Source organism: Pyxicephalus adspersus, chromosome 4 (assembly GCF_032062135.1).
Source record: "Pyxicephalus adspersus chromosome 4, UCB_Pads_2.0, whole genome shotgun sequence".
NCBI classification, from domain to species: domain Eukaryota; kingdom Metazoa; phylum Chordata; class Amphibia; order Anura; family Pyxicephalidae; genus Pyxicephalus; species Pyxicephalus adspersus.
The window spans coordinates 130,335,418-130,356,545 of NC_092861.1; the positions used below are offsets into that span (position 1 = coordinate 130,335,418).

Sequence of the window (21,128 nt, forward strand, 5' to 3'; positions counted from 1 at the left end):
CCACCAAAAATGTGTACACATACAAGCGTGCAGTACATCTACTGCTTTAGAGGCAGCGAGGGGAAAAGAAAGCATCAACAGGAAGGCAGCATTTTCATTGTTCTGTGGGACTTTTTATTTTTACGCAGAATTGATTGTCCAGTCTGACATCGCCAAGAGATTGATTTGTAGAGCACAGCCGCCCCCCCTGTCTCATTTGAATGATGGCAGAATAGAGTTATTATTGTGCTCAGTGGCACCATGCAGGGTCTCTTAAAACAGTGATTCTTTTGTGAAAAGATTGGCTTGGGGACTTTGGCAAAACTACTGGTAGGTTTGTTTACAAGAAAACACCCAATACACCCTCAAGGAATGTATTTCATTTTTCTTCACGAGGCATGGATTCTTCTGCGCCGAAGGCGATTTGTGTAAACCCTATTCACTTCTTTCTTTTCTTCTTCCCGAATGCAGATGCCAATATGGATGGCAGGGACAGTACTGCGACAAGTGCATTCCTCACCCAGGATGTGTCCATGGCACTTGCACTGAACCATGGCAGTGTCTGTGTGAAACGAATTGGGGTGGTCAGCTCTGCGACAAAGGTATGCTAATCGTACAGCAGACTCTACTCAGGGAAAGCCTTTTGTTTCTTGTTATGTAAAGTTGTGTTATTCATCACATTCCATTACTAACTGGGTTGATGTACAAGATCTAGAGAAAAGGAATGTGTCTGTGTTGCCTATAGTAACCGTTTCTCATTTGTCTGGTGCTGGCTTTATCAATAAAGATGTGCAGAATAACAATACCATAGCAAAAAAATTTCAGTGCTTTGGGTACATAAAAATAAAACCAAACTTTTTTTGTCAATCACTGTGTTTCTCATGCAAAGATATACAAGAAAAGGCTTAACCTACTTTGCTTTCTTCAGATTCACCTTCACCAGATTCACCTGCTGCTTCTAATTATCCTTTTCTTTCAATGGTCACAGGTGCTCTGTAAAAATGTGGGAATGTAATTATCTTTACAGTTGTCAATACTAATGGATAATTTGATGTATATTGGACAAATCCGTAACACTTAGAGGTGTGGAATGTTGTCCATGAGCACAGATCTCTGCTTTTACAATCTGAAGAGTACCACGCCCAGCAATGCTTAGTTAGCTCTGGGTACAGTGTAAAAAGTCTTGTGAACACAAGCTTCAAATCATAAAAAAGAAGAGTAATTCTAGTGTCCAAAAATTAAGTGATATATATTTTTTTACAGATTTGAACTCCTGTGGAACATATCAGCCCTGCCTGAATGGGGGTACCTGCAGCAACACTGGCCCTGACAAATACCAGTGTTCCTGTCCGGAGGGGTATTCGGGCCAAAACTGTGAAATAGGTCAGTCTTAAAAGTGTTTTAGTGTCTGTTAACACTAGTGGTCATTGTGCGCATATTGTATAGATGTGAGGCTCAGTTTTTGAAAACAAACACACCATTACAAGCATCAAAATAATTCACTTTAAAAAAGAAAAAAAATGGTCTAATAAATATAAAAAAATTAGTCACATGACTGTATTCTGTAAAGTGCTGTTAACACTATATGAATACATGATAATTGTAACCTTTCAGTGACTTATTCTTGTGTTGTCAATGCAACCTATTTGTGTAAAGAAAAAAAAAATGTTGCCAGTTGTCACGAATATGTAAATATATGTATTGTGCAAGTTGTACCTTCAACTTTCCCAGGCTAGACTTAGAAAACCCAGTCGCCCTAAGTTACACACGGATAGAAGTCTTCCCCCAGACATGATAAATGGGGCTGACACTTTGCAATGATTAGCTTCCTCTATAGTTCACGTTTTGGGCACTAGGCATGACTGATTACAAGACCTGGAGTCTTCAAAGCTTGCATTTTATCCCATAAAACTATTACTTTAACCTCCACATTATCTGTTTTCAGTTGCTAATGGTAAGTCTTGTATTTGTACTTCTAGTACTAGAGTATTGTAATTGCTGCTTTGCCCCCTCCTCACCCTGATATTGTGTGGCAGTGCTCTCCCGAGTCTATGGGAATCTGTTAGTCCTGGCTCAAATTCAAGCTGATCTAAGCTATGGCACATTGATCAGATCAGCTTAGCATGAAAGATTATTTCCTTCTTGTTTGAAGTTGTGTTAAACCAAGCACTGTTAATGAGAATAAGATATAGGAGTATTAGCGCTGGTCACATCTTTTGCAGCAAGGTGGTCCACACATAGGACCAAGCTCCTTATTTTTTTTTTTTTTTTTTTTTTTTTGTTTCTTTTCCCAGCACCACTCGTTTTATTAGTTACTAGTTTGTAATTTTTTTTTGTAGGTCATTAATGTAATCTAATCTTTTTAATACAGCTGAACACGCCTGTCTGTCTGATCCTTGCCACAATGGTGGAAGCTGCATGGAAACCACAGGAGGCTTCGAATGCAACTGTGCTCCAGGCTGGACGGGACCAACCTGCACCCTCAGTATGTACCTAATAATGGAAAGGATTTGTTAAGTTAACTTGCAATCTACCCTGCTTCCAAAATTGGGTTATCAGAGGTAACCCATAACCATATGTTAAAAATTGAGCATTAACCAAATTGACCTTTTGAAAATTTTTAATTACTTGGTATAGGTTACTTATTAGTTACTATACATTGCCTTCAATATGCCTCTGCGTGGTTTGATTGATAAAAATTAATTTTTCTTTAGATATTGATGACTGCTCTCCAAACCCATGTGGGCATGGTGGTACCTGCCAGGATCTGGTAGATGGATTTAAATGTGTTTGTCCTTCCCAATGGACTGGCAAGACCTGCCAAATAGGTAAATATTATAATTATCTGTGATATATGTGATGTTTTCCCTAGATTGCAAATACTGTATTTACCTTGAAAAATATTTATGCAAATTATTGTATCGGCCATTGTTGTATCAGGATAGGCTGGTTCTGTGCTGCCAAATCTCCCATTGATTGATAAACCCCGTTTGTTTAAAGTTGTCAGGTCGGCTAATTGTCGGGCAATTATTTTGGTTTACAGGTGCTTCGGAATTTTTTTTATGTCAAAACCTGATTGTAAGCCGGTCCTAAAATGTTAAAATAAGACATTTTATATCATCTATTTTTTTTTTTTTCATGGCTTCTTCCACATTTTGATGGTCTTGTTTTGTTCTTTGTTATTTCTACTTGTATTCCCCCAAGCTCAGGGTGTTTTTTCTTTTTATTGGCCATAAAACTAACCCCAATTGTATGGGAACGATAGGGTTCTTGTTACAGAGTGCCTCCAGCCATGGCAGGTTGAGATCCAACATTAACCATAAATAAATGTATGTTTAAACTAAGTAGCGCACTCTGGAAAAGCATTTAACATGAGCCTATGCTCTCCCCTGCTTGGTCCTGTGGGAAAGTTGCTGTATCTTTTCAGCCGTGTCAACTCCCACAGACCAAGGAGTTTACAGCTGGGTTCCAAAATGTGGATGATCTCATGAAGAATGACTTGTATGCATTCTTTATGAAACTCTCTAATCTGGCTGACAATAGTGAAGGAAGTTCCCCTCTGCAATGCTCAATTGCCTCTTACTGTTCTTAATGAGCAATCGGGCAAATACCAGTGAATTAAAGGAGCTGGTTTTTAAGTCTGCCAAAAAAAAAAGTCTCACCTTACAGACATATGTGAGCACATTTCTGTTCTGTGACTGAGGCTAGGAAGAAGCCAGTTCAAAGGTTACTCTTCCATATATTCATAGGAAATTAGGATGGAGGCACACAATAAGCCCTAGGATTACTGGAGCCTTATATGAATGTATAGTTCTGGGAAAATAACCCAAAAACAAATAAGCTTTGAACGTTTATTTTCTTCCTCTCACGGACTTGGGAATATGTTGTAGACCCCTACCATATGTGTGTACGTATATTGTGAGCTGTATGTTTTAGCTTTTATTACAGTGCTTTGTAGCTTGGGATTCTTACATTGGAAAAAGATGCTGAAATGAGAATAAACAAATATGGGGTAATTGCTTCTAGCAGCTAGATTCTTTTGTTTTAGTGGAATACATTTTTGTATTCAAGTCAACGACCCATATTACCAGTGTTGTATCACATAGGTGTAACAAAAATATTTTTTGCATTGCAGCAAAGTCTACACTGGGTCCTTTTGTTGAACCCTTTTTTTTCTCAGATTAGGGAATTCAGTCTTTTTACCATTTTTGTTACAAAAAATGGAAACCGTGTACAGTATACTCTGGTTAATAGTAGGGTGGTTCTCCTCTGATGGGTGCACAATATGTTATGTTGACCAGGGTTGGCCTTTTTTTTAAGAGTTTTTCTTGCTTCTTATTGTGTCTACAGGACAGAAAGCAAAGGTAAACATTCTCATGTGGACAAAGACTTTAAAACCCAACATATTTTAAACTAGCAAAGTTTTGGATTAGGTTACTTTTTTAAATTCTAGACCAGACACTAATGACTTTTAGGTTATTTTTCCAAGACCCCAAGCTGTATTATCTGCTAAAATTACTCTAGGACTTGTGGGCAAGTTTATGCTATTTTAGTATCTTTTATAGACAACTAACCTGTGGTCTTTTTCTTGTAAGATGCAAACGAGTGTGAAGTCAAACCCTGTGTGAATGCAAATTCTTGCAGAAACCTCATCGGCAGCTACTATTGCGACTGCATCCCTGGATGGATGGGTCAAAATTGTGACGTCAGTAAGTATAGCTTTTTTCTGACCTATTCTAATTGACATTGAGTATCTATGCACATTCAAACATTCAAGTTCAAACTGTGGCCACCATTCAACAATTCGGCTTAACTGATGGATATAACTGCTTACTGTTTCATGAGTTTCCTCTGTACAGATGTAACCTGTACTATTTTAAGACTAACCTCTCTGCCCCTTCCCCCTAAAAAAAAAAACACAAAAAAAACTAGAACATCTAAATCAGTTGATATGATTTAAGGAAAAAGGGAGTTGTCTGCTTGGAAAGAAAATATACAATTTTATCAAACTTATTAGTCTGTAGTATGGTCACGTTCTGATAACATAGCGAAAACAATGATGTGAAGTTTTTAGCAAACCTCTGGAAGAATTACTTCAAGGTCCCCACCCTTTAAAATAACCTTATCTAAAGGAAAGGATGCAGGAAACTCAACAAAAGCTCTATCTAACTACGGTTATAGAGATTTACGTTTTTTTTTTTTTTTTTTCAGCATCATTTCAAGTGCGTATAGTTTTACATGATCCACAATCTCAAGTGTCTTTTGTGTCATAGTTATATAGTTTCTGCTCTTGTCTCTCCCTTGTCTAGATATCAATGATTGCATTGACCAGTGCCAAAATGGAGGAACCTGCAGGGTATGTAGATTTTTTTTTTTTCTATTCAAAACGAATATTTAGCATGATTACCGATGACCAAAACTTTTTGGGGAATCCACCAGTAAGATCTCCTACCTGGAGTTTAAATCTACACCCCTTAGCTCAATCCTTTATTACAGTAAAGCAAACTTGTCATTAATGAAGCACTGGTTTTGCTGACCCCTTTTTTTTTTTTTTTGCTAGCTTCTTGGCTGTATTACTTCTGGTCCCAATAATTTGGTACTGACCAAGAAAGAATATGCAAATAAAGAATATAAATTTTGTTCTGATTTTGTGTAATCTGCGTACTTTCTCTGAGTCAGTGATTTTGGCAATATTGAAGCCAGATGATTGGGCAACCAGCAGTTTTTTTTAGGTCTTCAATGGCTTATTTTTTACTTAGCTCCTGTTTTAGTGGCTATGGAAGGTGGGCTGACCTGGGAACTCAATTATAGAAATCTGTGAAATATTCTGAGAAAATAAATCTGCCATTTTAATTAAAATATTTTGGATGGACAGTCCCATAATATCTTTTTACTGAAAACCAATTTTATGGAAACAAAAGATGCATGTTAAAAATCTGTCCCTATTTCCTTGAAAGTTGATGTTTAGTCTGAAGTATCATAAATGTTTTTATAAACAATTGTGGGAATAAGGCTTTTATGCTAAATTAATTTAGGGGGCTTTGCACACTTTTTTATTCTCTTTTTCACGTGCTAACAGATATTATTGTTGATTCAAAAGTAAACAGCGTTCCTTTTGTTTCAATCTTTGTCAACTGCAGGACTTGGTTAATGGCTTTCGCTGTATCTGTCCGCCCGGCTATGCAGGGGAGCGCTGTGAGAAAGACGTCAATGAATGTGCCAGCAACCCTTGTATGAATGGGGGTCACTGCCAGGATGAAATCAATGGATTTCAATGTCTGTGTCCCGCTGGTTTCTCTGGAAACCTCTGTCAGGTGAGCACTGGTGAAATGCAAACCTTCCTGGATTGTTCTGAAGACCAACAGCCCCCCTCCCTCCTTTTCTAATGATTTGTACACTAAATACCTTATGTTCAGTGAGGCTTGCTATATAGTCATACTCCTTACAGCTGTCTGCCAATAAAGCGTTGGTCTGGGGAAGGTAGGGAGGGAGAGGGTGAGCCAAGGAAATCAAATCCATTAAATTAAACAGATCACAAATGTTTTTGTGTTAAAGTTTTGTTATATGTTCCTAGCTGGCCTTTGGTGACTGTTTTATATCCTGGATGTGTCTCTTCAGATCTAGGCAGTGCAGAGCTGTACATTCTGCTTTAAGTAAAATGAATAGAGGCAGCTAGATGAAAAGGTCAGATTCCAGAGTCTCTGTTCTCTTTAGTATTGAATAGGGTAATAATAAAACCTTTGTTTTGCTTCTGCTTTTCTCTCCAACATTTACAGTTGGACATAGATTACTGCAAGCCCAACCCTTGCCAGAACGGAGCCCAGTGCTTTAATCTCGCCACAGATTACTTCTGTAACTGCTCCGAGGACTACGAAGGAAAGAACTGTTCGCAATTAAAAGATCACTGCCGCACTACTCCCTGCGAAGGTATGTGTGCCACTGCTTGACACATGCTGGGCTCTTAGCAAATCTATATGGGTGCATTGACTATGGAGGCACTAGTGAACCACACAGGGTGATAATAAAATCCAGCTGTGCCCAAGCAGTTAAGTCATTAGTGTGCAGAAAGGTTTTGGTGGTGGAGCGGAAGTCAAGCGAGTCGCGACTATTAAGTGCTGCTGCCTTTTTATGAGTTTTGGGTTAAAGTGTAAAAAATAGTAAAAAAAATTTCAAATCATGCATAGTTACATGTTTTTCAATAAAGGGGGTTTCCACTTATAGCAGTTCCTCCATAGCTGGAACTAGATAAAGAACACAGGACCTTTGATATTATAGTCAATAAATCATCTGCATTTGTAAGTGCTTACAAGAATAAAAAGCTTCATCTACATTTGTTAAACGTATAAAGATCACTTTAACATTTACACACCTAGGGTTGCAGTTTTCAGCATATTGGGTTTTATCAGTTGACTTTTATGAAGTTGCAGATTTATTATAAACCTTCTATTGAGCTTTAAATGAGCACTGAGAATCTGCTGACTTCTGCAACTAGCAGCAACTGATCAGTTTTAGCTTTATTGTGATCAGGTGAACATTGGGTCAATGTATGGTTTTATATGCATGGCATGATTTATCAGCAGGCCTTAAAAAAACATTTTAAGTATTCTATTTTTTATTTAAAGAGGAAAATGAATGTAACCATCTTCCATCCATTTTCCCTCCTGTTCAGTGATTGACAGTTGTACGGTTGCAGTGGCTTCCAACAGTACCCCAGAGGGTGTAAGATACATTTCCTCCAATGTATGCGGACCACACGGCAAATGCAAAAGCCAGCCTGGAGGCAAATTCACCTGCGAGTGCAACAAGGGCTTCACTGGCACATATTGTCATGAAAGTAAGTTGGCCCATCAATCCCAATCTTTTGTTTCAAAATGAGACCTTGTAAGTTTGGAAGAAGCAAATGTTTTTTTCCGGGGTTACCTAAGCTGGGTCGTAGATCACACCCAGGTAACCCTACAAAAACATTCTTTTAGTATCATAGTTGTAATTCCATTTAATTAGCATTTTATTTATTTTAAAAGCCTATTTTCACTTTAATATAGTAGTTTATTACATACAATGCTAATCAGATATTTCTTCTTTAAGATATCAATGACTGTGAAAGTAGCCCATGTAAAAATGGAGGAACCTGCATCGATGGAGTGAACTCCTACAAGTGTATTTGCAGTGAAGGATGGGAGGGAACCTATTGTGAAATAGGTAAGTTAATTTTCTTTTAATTGGTCAGCTCTACAAATTTTACCAGAACATGTAATAGGTCCTAAATCTAAAATTATCAGAACAATTGTTTGATTTTAGTTTACAAGGATACTAATATGATAAACTGAATTGATTGACCTTGTTGGCATACTGCACTCTGTATGGTAACACTAGTTCTTCTGTAGTACTAATGTGCTAGAATCCTTGACATGGTGATTGTATATTTTGTGGTATAGATTGTAGTGATGAAATTTTTTAGTGTATACCCCTTTTAAGGGTAGGGGCTAATGTTCCTTGAAACGTGCCGTATAATTTGTATGCACCATATAACTATATAAATATTTACTAGTATTTGCAGTGATGCTGATGTCTCCAGTGTTTGCAGTCTTCATATTTTGTATCTCACCATGTGCTGTGTTTGTTGCTGTTGTTTCAGACATAAATAACTGCAGTAAAAATTCTTGCCACAATGGAGGTACTTGTCGGGACTTGGTTAATGATTTCTACTGTGAATGCAAGAATGGGTGGAAAGGAAAGACCTGCCACTCCCGTAAGTGTGTGTGTTAGTAATTGGAGCTAAAACATTGGTGTGTTCATAGTGCTGGGCCTGATAACAAAATTTTGGTCTTTTACAGAGGACAGCCAGTGCGATGAGAATACCTGCAACAATGGGGGCACCTGCTATGACCAGGGAGATACATTCAAGTGTATGTGTTCTCCTGGATGGGAAGGGACTACTTGTAATATTGGTAAGAATTCACAAATTAGGCTTGTAGATTGCTTTTTTTTATTATTATTATTACCTCTGATGTTTACACTAAATGTATAAAAGCAACTACATGGTATGTAGGCTGTGGGTTGCTTAGCTTTGTGCAAGTTTTGACATGGTGAAAGAACGTTAAAGGTTACAGGAATTTTTGCTAACTCTCTTGATTAGGTAGTGGGGAAATAAGGATTACCTTTTCTAGGTATTATGCATTAAAACTACAAAAGAGAGATTTTACTGCTCAAACGTTTGTAGTATGGAAAGTTCAGCTTTCCAAAACTGAATTATAAGGGTGGAGTTATCCTTTAACAATGTGCTGAAATCCTAAACCATTTCTTTACACCTAGTAAATGCTAGCATCAGACACTGATTGTAAATGCAGTGTTAATTAATTTTTTTTTTTAGAATGTTAGAAGTGTTCCTTTAAATTCTGTAAAATGATTGCTGTAGAGTATTGCAATGTAGAAGATTGGTTTGATTGCCTTGGTTCCCGCTCAGCTCTCATGCTTTCTTTACATTGTTTTCTTCGTAGCAAGAAACAGCAGCTGTTTGCCAAATCCTTGCTTCAACGGTGGAACTTGCGTAGTCCGTGGGGACTCTTTCACTTGTGTTTGCAAAGAAGGCTGGGAAGGTCCAACGTGCTCTCAGAGTAAGTCTGCTTACAAAGCTTTGCTGGAAGGGAGATCCATCCGCAGCTAGACAATTAGCTCATCCTACCACCCCATGTACCTTTTAATTGAAAGCAGAAGTGGGAAGTGTTTGATTTGGACCTCAGCATCACCTGAATCATGTTTTGCCGTAACATTAAGTAACAGAGGCTCGACCTGGGCATGAGAAAGTTTGATGAGATAACCAGAGACAGATGTTGCCCCATGTTTTCCTGCATTCTCAGCTTGTCTGCTTCCCTTCACTTTCATCCAGCTTGACCCCCCCCCCCCCCCCTTCCTTTAAACTAGAGCTCTTCCTGTGTTTGCAGTTTTATGTATGCAATTTGATTTTAATTATAATCCACAGGCCCTATATCATTTTAATTTGTGCTTCTGATTTGTGTTTGCAGATACCAATGACTGCAACCCACATCCATGGTAAGCAAAATGAACACACATTTACAAAATCCCATTACAAGATTTCTGTGCCATTGTACATCAGGATGATAGAATGTTAGAGATAAATGCCATTTGTTAGAGAGATATACCTTTTCCTAAATGGAACTTGTTAGGACAGAAATATAAGGAAATTGCAATCATTTTTTTTATCTGTTGTTCACCAACACTTGATTTCTTTTTAATTCCTGGTCAGTGGCTTATATCATCAAGGTTGAACAAGAGCCTCTAGAGTCTCTATTTAATTTTATTCATGGGGGATTTTAATTTGCCATTGAAATATGTAGGATATATTTTGTTATTAAAGTTTTTTTTATTTAGTGAGAAATACCGATCTCTATATAGGAGATGTAGTAAATTTTTTTCCCCCAAATGCTGCTGGCTAACTTTATTACCTGTGGTTGGCAAACATTCTTTATATTTTAAAATTTTGCTTTTTTAGACTTGTAATGATTGTAATTTTATAGCCAGACAAGCATGGACTTCTATGCAGGCAGCCTAGTGATTTTTGTAAAGAGTGGCAATTATCTTGTCACATACTTGAATGAATTCACATTCTGAAGCCAATTTTAACATGTCTGCTTAGGAGAAAAACTGCTAATAAAAAGTGCAGTACAAACTAGCTCAAGGTTAATTCATAAAACTATGGGCTTTAAATATTTGTATTCATTGACAAATTTTACAAGGTTTGTGTTTTTCTTTTTTCCAGCTACAACAGTGGAACATGTGTTGATGGAGACAATTGGTATCGATGTGAATGTGCGCCTGGATTTGCTGGTCCAGACTGTAGAATTAGTAAGTATTGGTGTCACGTATTTGAAACCACTCACACTAGTAGTGAGAATGTTGGGTTTATGAAAGGCTCCCAGCCAATATTGTGGTGGTTTGTACTGGTTTTAAATTAAGGACCATTTTGATTAATGCTTTCAATTACTGTTGCCTGAAATGGTGGTGATCGTTCCACATGACTGTATAGGATTGATCCTGTTCTATAGAAAAGGTTAGCATAAGGTGTGTCGATGTTGTAGGATACTGGAATCAACTCTATAGTTTTGCTAGAGACCATCAAAAACAGTTTTTCAGTTGAGCGTTAGGAATGTTACACTACTCTGGGGCCAGAACAAACTTTAGGGTGAACTGAATCTGTTCCAAGTATTTCTAGTGGATTCTACTATTGTGTAGAGATGTCCGGTCCTCATAGTGAAAGGTTAACAAAAATAGACCTTGTAATGGCCTAGGTATGTAAGCTTGGCCTTTTACTGTGGGGTCAGTTTACGATTCTTAGTCTATGATTTTGCAAGCCCAGATTTTTCTTGTCCCTGTTAAACAATAAAAAAAGCTGACTTGTTGCACTAGTACTACAGACAGTTCTCGCAAGGCCATTCCAAGATGAAGCTGTGTGTGCTCTATCGTAAATATTGTATAATCCATTTTGATTTTTATGTTTGCTTCTGTGGGTTTTGGTGAAAAAATGACAATTGTTCCTGTCTGCTGTGTAAAACCAGGCCATTAAATCACGGCAATAGATTTTGTGTAATTATACCTTGGGAAGATCTAAACTGTAATTTCCATCTAAAGTGGTATTCTCCGGTCCTTCATTTGAAATAGTGTTCTGTCATAAATGTTAACGCTGTTGATTTCACACCAGATTCCATGTAAAAAGCCGTAGTAGTGATAATACAGCTGGGAACCTTTCACACACACATTCTTGAATAGGCCGGCCTGGATTTGGCTGGTGGCCAAGTGGGGGGTCTAGCTTGCGTAAGGATGGCTCCATCTCTCTCTCTTGCTGCCTGCATGTGCTCGCTGCTGGCTCTAATAAGAATGGAAGCTCTATTGTATTCAAGCTTTAAGGAGAGAGAGATTGGAGCTTCTAAGGGAAAGTTAAAAAAGTTGAGGGTGGTGGCCCATCACCGGTAACCAAGTTCATTTTTATTAGAAATAGATACGTGCATGGTGGCTATGTATTATGCACAAAGCCACAAGAATGAATTGCCTTTAAAATAATAAAACTATGATGATCTGTAACTGTATATGACACGCAATGTAGAAAAATAGTTACAGGACCCTATGGCTCTTGGAAATTTAATCTTGAAAGGAAGCTATCATGAAACAAGATGGGTGAATTTTTTGAGACCGTATTGAGAATTTCATTGCTATTTTGTGTTATCACATCAGTAATGGAAGGGGCATGGACTCCTTGCACATAGTCTTTCAATTGGTTTGTGGATAAAAACCGTGATTTAGGAAAGATTCTTTTTTCCCTATAGCAACCAGTCATCTTTTTTTTTACCAATAGCTCTGCATCTTAAAATGAAATAAGGATACTGATAGGCAACATGAACCTTTCCTGACTAACTAACTCTCCTCGTTATAGCTGTTTTGCTTTTGATCGTATGTCACACAACTTGTTGTCTGTGTATCTATATTAATCTCCTCCCTCTTACCTAAGAGTTACATAATGTCATTGTGTACACAACATAACGCAAATTAACACAATATAATCTTGAACTAGGTTTCTTTTCCAGCATGCTTGTCTAATTTGTGGCTGATGGCCAATGGCAGCTGCATAGAGTTGGGCCTTTCCTTGATTTTTGTTGGCCCTGTGACATGTTTTGAAATTCCTAATTTATATAGGATGTTGCATTTACCATTTTGTTTGTGTTGTTTTTCCTTTTAAGATATCAATGAGTGCCAGTCCTCACCATGTGCTTTTAGCGCGACATGTGTTGATGAAATTAATGGCTACCGTTGCATCTGTCCACCTGGCCGGAGTGGTCCAAAGTGTCAAGAAGGTATTGCCAGCTGCAGCTTGTCATGAAAGTATTTAAAGCAGCTGTTTAAATCCTGTGTGGATGTATAGCCCAGAAACAGATGAAGCATATTCGTGTTCTGACCTTGAGATACTTAAAGCCCGGTAGTCTAAATATTGGTTCAGCGTACAAAATGACTTCTTGTAGCTTTACAGTAAACCCGTCGGTCCTGGGCAAGTCATTTGGATAATTGTTTGTATGACAACTCTGTCCACTTTGGAGAGATTTACAGTAAGTTAAAAGAACATTTCCCTAAGGGGACAGAAATAACCTGATACGGATTTTAATCCTTTCCTACTCTATCAGAAGCAAAACAAAAAAATGTTTTGCCTTTCTATCCACTCTTTATGCCTCTGGAAAGGAAAAGTGGATCAAAACTGGCTGAAAGCTATGTAAATACTTTGTAAATGCTTGTGACATTGTACATCCTGCTCTTTAGATTAGAATTTACAATCTAAAGCCTGTTTTCCATGTTATCAGCCCCCTGCCTCAGTCCATCCTTTGTCCCTCTATTTACATGCACAAAGTATGGTCCAAGGTTTTTAGATAAAACGACTTTTTGAAGCACCATTATTCCATGATCCTAGATCAGAAAGTGACACCACTTCTTGTCCAAGAAAAGTTGCACTAGTGTTTGATGTGAAGGCTTAATCTCATACTAGTGTTTGTGCAGTTACAGGAAGGCCTTGTATAATCAATGGACATGCTACACCAGATGGAGCCAAATGGGACGATGACTGCAACTCCTGTCAATGTTTGAATGGAAAAGTTACCTGCTCCAAGGTAAGCTCCTTATTTTAACGTTGTCATACAGCGTGAAGAACAAGCTCTTCGAAGGCCTAATAAGCTTTGAGTACGGTCTAAAATGATTAAGTGGTTTGCTTTCAAATTCAGCCATTGTACAGAAAAGGGCTGTCATCACTGTGTAAGGACAGGATGCATACAGGATGATAAGGCAGCGCACGTCATGCCCTGTGCACACTTCTGATTGTACAGAAACGGCATGCTTTTTTTCTGACATAACCTGATATTCCATTCAAGCTGTTCTAATGCTTTACTGTGTCACAGATCACTATGTGAGTTAACCAATGGCTGTGTTTTTTTTTCTGTAAATGTTCAGCCTATTTGTTGCAGCTATTCCATACAAAGATTTTAAATTTGAATAAATGTCTTGTTGCTTAGTGTCACTGCACTTTGCATATTGCTATTATTATTACTAACTTGTATTTTATATAGCTGCAACATATTACCCAGTTCTTTACAAAGTCCATTGTTCTGTCCCTCAAAGGTGCTCCCAATCTAACAATGGCTTTCAATAGATTAATTGAATGCTATATATGATGCAGGTTACCCATGACGGTGCTCTTTAGAGGTTACTTCAGCTGGAGCAGTGTAAAAGACTTTTCAATTGACTTCATTTGGTGCTTGTAAAGCCTAGTTTCCCTTACACATATGAATAGGCACAGCAGATTTCATATCTGGGTCCAAAATATATCTTAAGTACCATAACTAAAATGGTGGACATTGCAACCATCTTACACAGAGATGGAGCATTTACAATGCAAATCTAAACATGCATCCTAGTAATAGTATTGAAATGTTTCTTTAGTACAACAGTTTTTTCACCAGTAAACTCACAATGCAGTTAGTGACTAAACTGAGATTCGTTAAGAGTATCAGAAGCTCAGCAGAAAATATTCTGGTGGAGAAAGTTTACTTTTCTAGTAAAGAGATTTTCCTGCTCTGGGCTAATTTCCTGCTAGTAATGCATTGCAGCTAACCCCTCCCCAGCCCGGCTGATGACAGCACAGAACAAAGGTTAGCGCTCAGCTGGAGAGCAACTGTAAATACATTGCCTAATATCTCTCATTGGAGCAGACACTTCAGTAAAGGTTTACAAGCAGGGCTTAACTAAAAGGTACCCTGTGTTTGAAGATTGGTATAAACTCCACTGAGCCATGTCTTAGACTGGTAGCAGAAAACATTTATTTTTGGTTGTAAACATTTGTTATTTAATTTCATAGGTGTGGTGTGGCCCGCAGCGATGTGACCTAAACCATTTAGGTCTCAACGAATGCCCTCCTGGACAGTCTTGTGTTCCTATTAAAGACAACCACTGCTTTGTTCCTCCGTGCGTTGGAGCTGGCGAATGTTGGCCTTCCAATCAGCCTCCACTAAAGACAAAATGTAACGCTAATGCTAGTTATCAAGACAACAGTTGTGCAAACATCACTTTCACCTTCAACAAAGAAATGATGTCACCGGTGAGTAAGGATAAACTAGACATTTGAAAGGGCACTGCTTGTTTTTAGGTAAGCAAATTGGCAGGTTGGATCTTACCACTGGAGCCCTGTTTGGGTAGACAGACTTTTAAAGAATAATCACTCTTTTATAGTTTGGGGGGGTGCTGGCATCTAAATTTCACACTGCTTTTTCTGGGGGACTCCAGTGCCAAGATCGACTCAGTTGGGTTGTAAACTCCATTCGCTTATGTCCCATAAGAGGATTAAAAAATGTGGAGATCAAGAAACCAGTTTTAGCAGCTAACTGGTCTCCAACCCAAATTGCTGTATTTATTGTTAAGATTAAATTTTAGAAAAATGTCCATTAACTACAAAAACATATCAGAGGTAGTATTGTTTACTGAGGCCGCATTTCCAGAAATAAAATCTAATTTGCTTTTTTTGTGATCAGGGCCTAACTACAGAGAGCATTTGCAATGAACTGAGGAATCTGAACATCCTAAAGAATGCTTCAGCTGAATATTCCATCTACATCACCTGCGAGCCGTCTCCTTTGGCAAACAACGAGGTCCATGTGACTATAGTAAGTACAGATCACACTGTGGGAAAAAGCGTGCACATACCATAAACTGGAAATATAAACTTTATTATTGGTACAGGATGCATGCTTTCATGAGGTCTTTGTTTCAGCTCTGCACATTGCACGAATCCTAGTATAGGAAACAAAGCTGGACATAAAAGCAGCAAATTGTACAATAGCCTAAAACTAGTAGGAGCTGGAAAGATATGAGGGAGTAATTAAACTAATATTCAAACTTTTCCGTTGTTAGGCAATTTTTAAATGATGAATGGAGAAATGTGGGCACTTAAATGCTGGTCTTTTTCCTGGTACCTTCCTATATTTTCATTTTGCTTTAAGTTTTTCGTTCTAAATCTAAATTTACATTTCTCTTTCAGTCTGCTGACGAAAACCGTGATGGTAGGAATCCTGTTCAAGAAATCATTGAAAAAATAATTGACCTTGTGAGCAAACGAGATGGAAACAACACTTTTATCGCATCGGTGGCTGAAGTCAGAGTACAGACACAGAACAAAAACAGAACCGGTGAGTTTTGTAGCTACTGAGGAAGTGAGAGCATGTCAGTACAATGAGTATATTAACACTAAAAAATCATGGGGTTTAATTATAATGCAGAGCCAAATATTGATATCTGCTTTCCAGAAAATACTTCTGTACTATGCAGATGGTGGCCCATTTCATGCACAAAAACTGGGCAGCCATGTGTAGCTGGTAAAGTTTTCTCTGCTCAGTGGACCAGAAAGACCTCCATGATTAGTGGAGAGCAGTAATGTGATGGTCCAGGCTCTTTTGTTTCTGTTTACAGAATTCTGTTCTGTGTTTCTCTTCTTCAGAGCCAGCAGGGCACAGACCTGGATTTGGGTTCTTGGTATTGCTCATGATATTCTTACAACAGCATTAAAAGGGCATATAGTGGGCATACTTCTGATGAGTGTAGAATGTAGCATGATTGTAGTTCCAGCTTATATAAAGAGTATACAAATGTAGTCATACAGAAGTTAAAGAATGCATTATTACTGCTACTTATGTGATTATAAATCTAAAAGTTATACTAGTTGGTAGTATTGGCTTTAGTTAGGAACTTTAAAAAACTTATGGATGCCCTAGGACAAATGATGCATCAAACTACCAAACCATGACACCATGATGGGTGTTGACGTCACCAGTTGAAAACCTACTGCTTCTCTGTAAAATTTACTGGTGCATACTTTAGCATAGTCAGCAGGTTGTTTAGGTAGGGAGGTGCCATAATTGCATAATCTGCACATTTTGTAATATATGAACATGGATCTTAATTTCTTCTCCTCCTAAATTTTCAGAGTTCCTCGTACCCTTGCTGAGCTCCATTCTAACCCTGGCCTGGATTTGTTGCCTGGTGACTGCGTTTTACTGGTGTATCAGGAAACGGCGAAAGCACGGCAGCCAAAGTCACACGGCCTCTGAGGATAACACCACAAATAATGTGCGGGAGCAGCTTAACCAAATAAAAAACCCTATAGAAAAGCACGCAGCCAATAGCGTCCCCATTAAAGACTACGAAAACAAAAATTCCAAAATTGCAAAAATAAGGACACACAACTCGGAAGTGGAAGAAGACGACATGGACAAGCACCAGCAGAAAAGCAGATATGTCAAGCAGCCAGCCTACACGCTGGTGGACAGGGATGAAAAGCCACCTCTTAGCACTCCCACAAAACAACCACACTGGACAAATAAACAGGACAACAGAGACTTGGAAACAGCACAGAGTTTAAACCGGATGGAGTACATTGTATAGCAGAGGAAGGCGCTGCCATGCAGAGCTGGTGTCCGCTGTTAAGGGCTCGGGAGTCTCTAGTTCTTAAACTGTTGTGTAATATTCGAGTCTGAGGCTATTATTTACTTAGAATCCCTATGTTAATTTAAGTTTTGACAAGCTGGCTTACACTGGCAAAGATAGTTGCTGTGGTTGGCTGGAATGCCAAGTGCTGCATTTCACATCTATGCAAAACTAGTCGAAAGTGCCCTAATGTAAATTCAGCCACGGTTAAAACACCCACGGAGACCCTTCAGAACATACTGCATTGCCTTTCCAGTTTGCTAGCTCTTCAGTTTTTTGTTTTGTTTTTTTCTTATTTTTATTTTTTCTTCTCCACATTTTTTCACAGGTGACCACAATTCAATCTTTAGAAAAAATTTCTTTTATTTATATTTATTATGTATATTTTTTTATTTTGTATATTTGTTTTTATAGCGATTTACAACTAGTTCTGTATTTGAAAGTGCCTTTGTAGCTCAGAACCACAGCAACTATCATAAAATTTATTATTTATTTTTTTTATTGTATTTTGTGTTTGGGAAGGGGGAGGGGAGGGACGGGCAAAAACTGTCAGCTGTTGCTGGTAAAATGAAGAATTGTCATGTAGACATTTTTTTTTTTTTTTGTATAGACCTGTAAATAATTCCTTTTTTTATTAATCACTGTGTATATTTGATTTATTAACTTAATAATCAAGAGCCTTAAAATATCATTCCTTTTTATTTATATGTATTTGTTTAGAGTTGAAGGTTTTTGATAGCTTTGTAAGCTTGTGGCTTCATTTTTTTTTCTGAATTCCTTTCTTGTTACATGTTAACTGTATGCCAAAATTTACGGTGTTCAAGAATAGTTTTATTTTTTAAAAAAGAGAAAATAGGAGGGGCGCACTTGCCTTGATGCTGTTTTTTGTACAATGTCAAATGTTAAACAACTTTATATAGTATCACTTAAAAAAGACTTTTTTGTAAATTCAGCCTGAAACCATTTTCAGAGGTAGAGTTTAGAACAACAAGTTTAGAACTTTGCTGCTTTTGGCTTTGATATAAAAAAAAAATTAAAAACATTAAAAAAAAAAACATTTATCGCTGTGACCGGCAGGTATTCTGCTACAAGGCAGTTCAAGGGAACATGTTGGGCTATTTCATGTACAAGAATTGTGAGAGTGCATGTAAAAAAAAAAATAATTAAAAAAAAAAAGTCAATTAGTGTGAAGATAACTCCGCAATCTCTTGTTTTTATAAAACCTGAATATTCTATATATATTTTTCTTTCTTCACCTTGGAAATGTAGTAAAGAACCACTTTGTAGATATGTTTTTTTTTTTTTTCTTTGATAGGGGAAGTGTACCGTTTAGTTATTTTAATACTTGAACAGTAGAAGCTCAGAGACCACTTTTGGTTTTTCAATTTTTTATTTTTTTTTTATTTTTTACTTCTTGCCTTCAGGCCAAGGCACTAAGAAATAGTTTTGTTTTGAACTTACAAGGCAAATACTAACCATGGTTTGATTGAAATGCGGTGACTATATAATGTTACAGACTCTGTGCCATCTTTATCTAATTTTTCAAGCTTCAAACCCTGAGCCAAATATTTCTTGAACATCTTATTTTTTAAATCTGTCAATTCTAGCCATAGACTTGGTAGGATACTGCAACATAAATAGTAGACCATAAAAATATAACTATAGACTATAAAACAGACCAACAATAGACCATAAAAATACACCATAGATGTAACGGTTTCCACAACCTTTCATACATTATTTGTCTCCACCAACCGAGGACCAGTCTTGGCAGAGGAATATTTAAGGTACCAACATTATGACTGTCAACTAAACAAATTTATTTAGGCAAATACAGCAGTTGTAGAGGTAACTGCTACACATGCTGCATGAAGTTTTACCATCAAGATTTCATTTTTATTGTGCCAAGTTGTCTTTTTAAAAGTTGTTCCTTAATTGTGTTTTGGCTTTGCGCAACATACTGGGCCTGATTTAATAAAGATTTCCAAGGCTGGAGAGAATACTTTTTCATCAGTGTAGCTGGGTGATCCAGCAAACCTGGAATGGATTTCTTAAGTCATTTGCTATTTGTTAGCAAATGTTTTCAATCTTGGATTAGATCCATTCCAGGTTTGCTGGATCACCCAGCTACACTGATGAAAGTGTATTCTCTCCAGCCTTGGAAAGCTTTAATAAATCTGGCCCACGGAGACAAACAATTATGCCCCATGACCATGGTTAAGTTTAGGACTACACAGGATATTTCTCATCTCTTATTTTAAGAGCCCTTGTAAATGTAATCATTGCTCTTTACAGCTGTAGGTTTAGGTCACAGCTGATTTATTAGTCTTGCAAGATTTATCTCGCATGGGAAAATACTAGATGTCTGGTTGTCATACTGACTAGCTTGCTTTAAGTCAATGACCTGAAACAAGAATGCAGATGATACTGCTTTGACCCATCAGGGTTATTGTGTCTGGTATATAACACAAAGCAATGACTCCTGAGCTTCCTAATAACAGCCTGACAATAACATTTTCAGATAGAGATTAGCATTGGTACTCCAGTATTCTTCTCAATAAGAAGTTTGTTACAAAAATTGGTAATTAATTATGGAAAACCAATGGCTAAGTAATTGAACAAAGGGCTTTCTTTGGTGTAGGGTACTCAATGGTGCATAACTTCAGTGTGGTGTGATCAGCCTAATCATTTATTACATGATACTGTGTTGCTTTTAGTTATAGGAGACCATTGTTCCATCCATATTTGGTCACTGGTCTTTTGGGGACTAGTGACTAGTAGGATAATAGAACCAGCAAAAATTCCCTGTACAACGAAGGCCTGAGGACCCATTGATACCAATGCAGTGCACATCAGCTCATTACTCATTACTTGTTGTACATTTGCTGTGCTATTCATTGCTTTAGGCACCCCAACATGCAAAGTACAGTGCACCACAATGTATGTACTGTGGCATAGCAACAAACAAGACAATTTAAATGGCGAATCAACAGTATGAAACCTAAATGTTGCAGCTGAGCATATTTTATTTGTGCAAATGTAATAATAAAATCACCCATGTAGCCATATTTTACGTGTGGATTTGCATAGCCCTAAAGAGGTAAAAGAGGTGGTGTTTAAAAAGGTGTGCAGAAGAGGAATAGGGAAAAACATCCTGCATTACCAGTTATGGTATATTATTATGGTGCTGATCCCTTAGCACCCATTACAATAAAAAAAAAAACTCCCATCTTACACAGCATCCCATTAATACCCCCTAAACTTAAATTGAGTCCTTGTTTTGTTACTTGTGTTCTATAACAAAACATAAAAAAAACCTTAAGTATGAGTTTGTGTTGTTCAAGGCAAAACCTTTTGAAAAGTAATATTTATTAAATTTCTTTTTGTATAAAAACCTGTGAAATTTGAATTTTATGTTTGTTTTGCATACCATGCCATTCATTTGAAGTGTTTTTTTATATCACTAGACCATCAAGTTTTTTAAAACTGTTCTGTGAGATCAAAGCCTCGTGCCAAATTTTGTTAGTAAGGTGGACAACTCTCTGAAAGCATTGAAGAGGTATTTCTAGAGGTCTTCCCTGACAATATAAATTAAATTGGTACACTTGGTCAGGAAAAATACAAAT

General features: G+C 37.5%; 1 protein-coding gene across 1 annotated transcript in view; it reads left to right on the top strand.

The window, feature by feature from the left end:
• JAG1 (jagged canonical Notch ligand 1) overlaps positions 1 to 20,896 on the top strand; it is a 48,078-nt gene extending 27,182 nt beyond the window's left edge. Inside the window, exons 6-26 of the mRNA XM_072409620.1 lie at positions 451 to 581; positions 1,243 to 1,362; positions 2,351 to 2,464; positions 2,694 to 2,807; positions 4,575 to 4,688; positions 5,289 to 5,335; positions 6,120 to 6,293; positions 6,756 to 6,906; positions 7,649 to 7,813; positions 8,065 to 8,178; positions 8,615 to 8,728; positions 8,814 to 8,927; positions 9,477 to 9,593; positions 10,002 to 10,029; positions 10,757 to 10,842; positions 12,729 to 12,842; positions 13,534 to 13,643; positions 14,885 to 15,124; positions 15,555 to 15,686; positions 16,061 to 16,208; positions 17,003 to 20,896. Of these exons, the coding sequence (XP_072265721.1) occupies positions 451 to 581; positions 1,243 to 1,362; positions 2,351 to 2,464; positions 2,694 to 2,807; positions 4,575 to 4,688; positions 5,289 to 5,335; positions 6,120 to 6,293; positions 6,756 to 6,906; positions 7,649 to 7,813; positions 8,065 to 8,178; positions 8,615 to 8,728; positions 8,814 to 8,927; positions 9,477 to 9,593; positions 10,002 to 10,029; positions 10,757 to 10,842; positions 12,729 to 12,842; positions 13,534 to 13,643; positions 14,885 to 15,124; positions 15,555 to 15,686; positions 16,061 to 16,208; positions 17,003 to 17,460 (2,905 nt within the window). The 3' untranslated portion in view covers positions 17,461 to 20,896. The remainder of the gene's footprint in view (positions 1 to 450; positions 582 to 1,242; positions 1,363 to 2,350; positions 2,465 to 2,693; positions 2,808 to 4,574; positions 4,689 to 5,288; positions 5,336 to 6,119; positions 6,294 to 6,755; positions 6,907 to 7,648; positions 7,814 to 8,064; positions 8,179 to 8,614; positions 8,729 to 8,813; positions 8,928 to 9,476; positions 9,594 to 10,001; positions 10,030 to 10,756; positions 10,843 to 12,728; positions 12,843 to 13,533; positions 13,644 to 14,884; positions 15,125 to 15,554; positions 15,687 to 16,060; positions 16,209 to 17,002) is intronic.
• Positions 20,897 to 21,128: the final 232 nt, after the last annotated feature.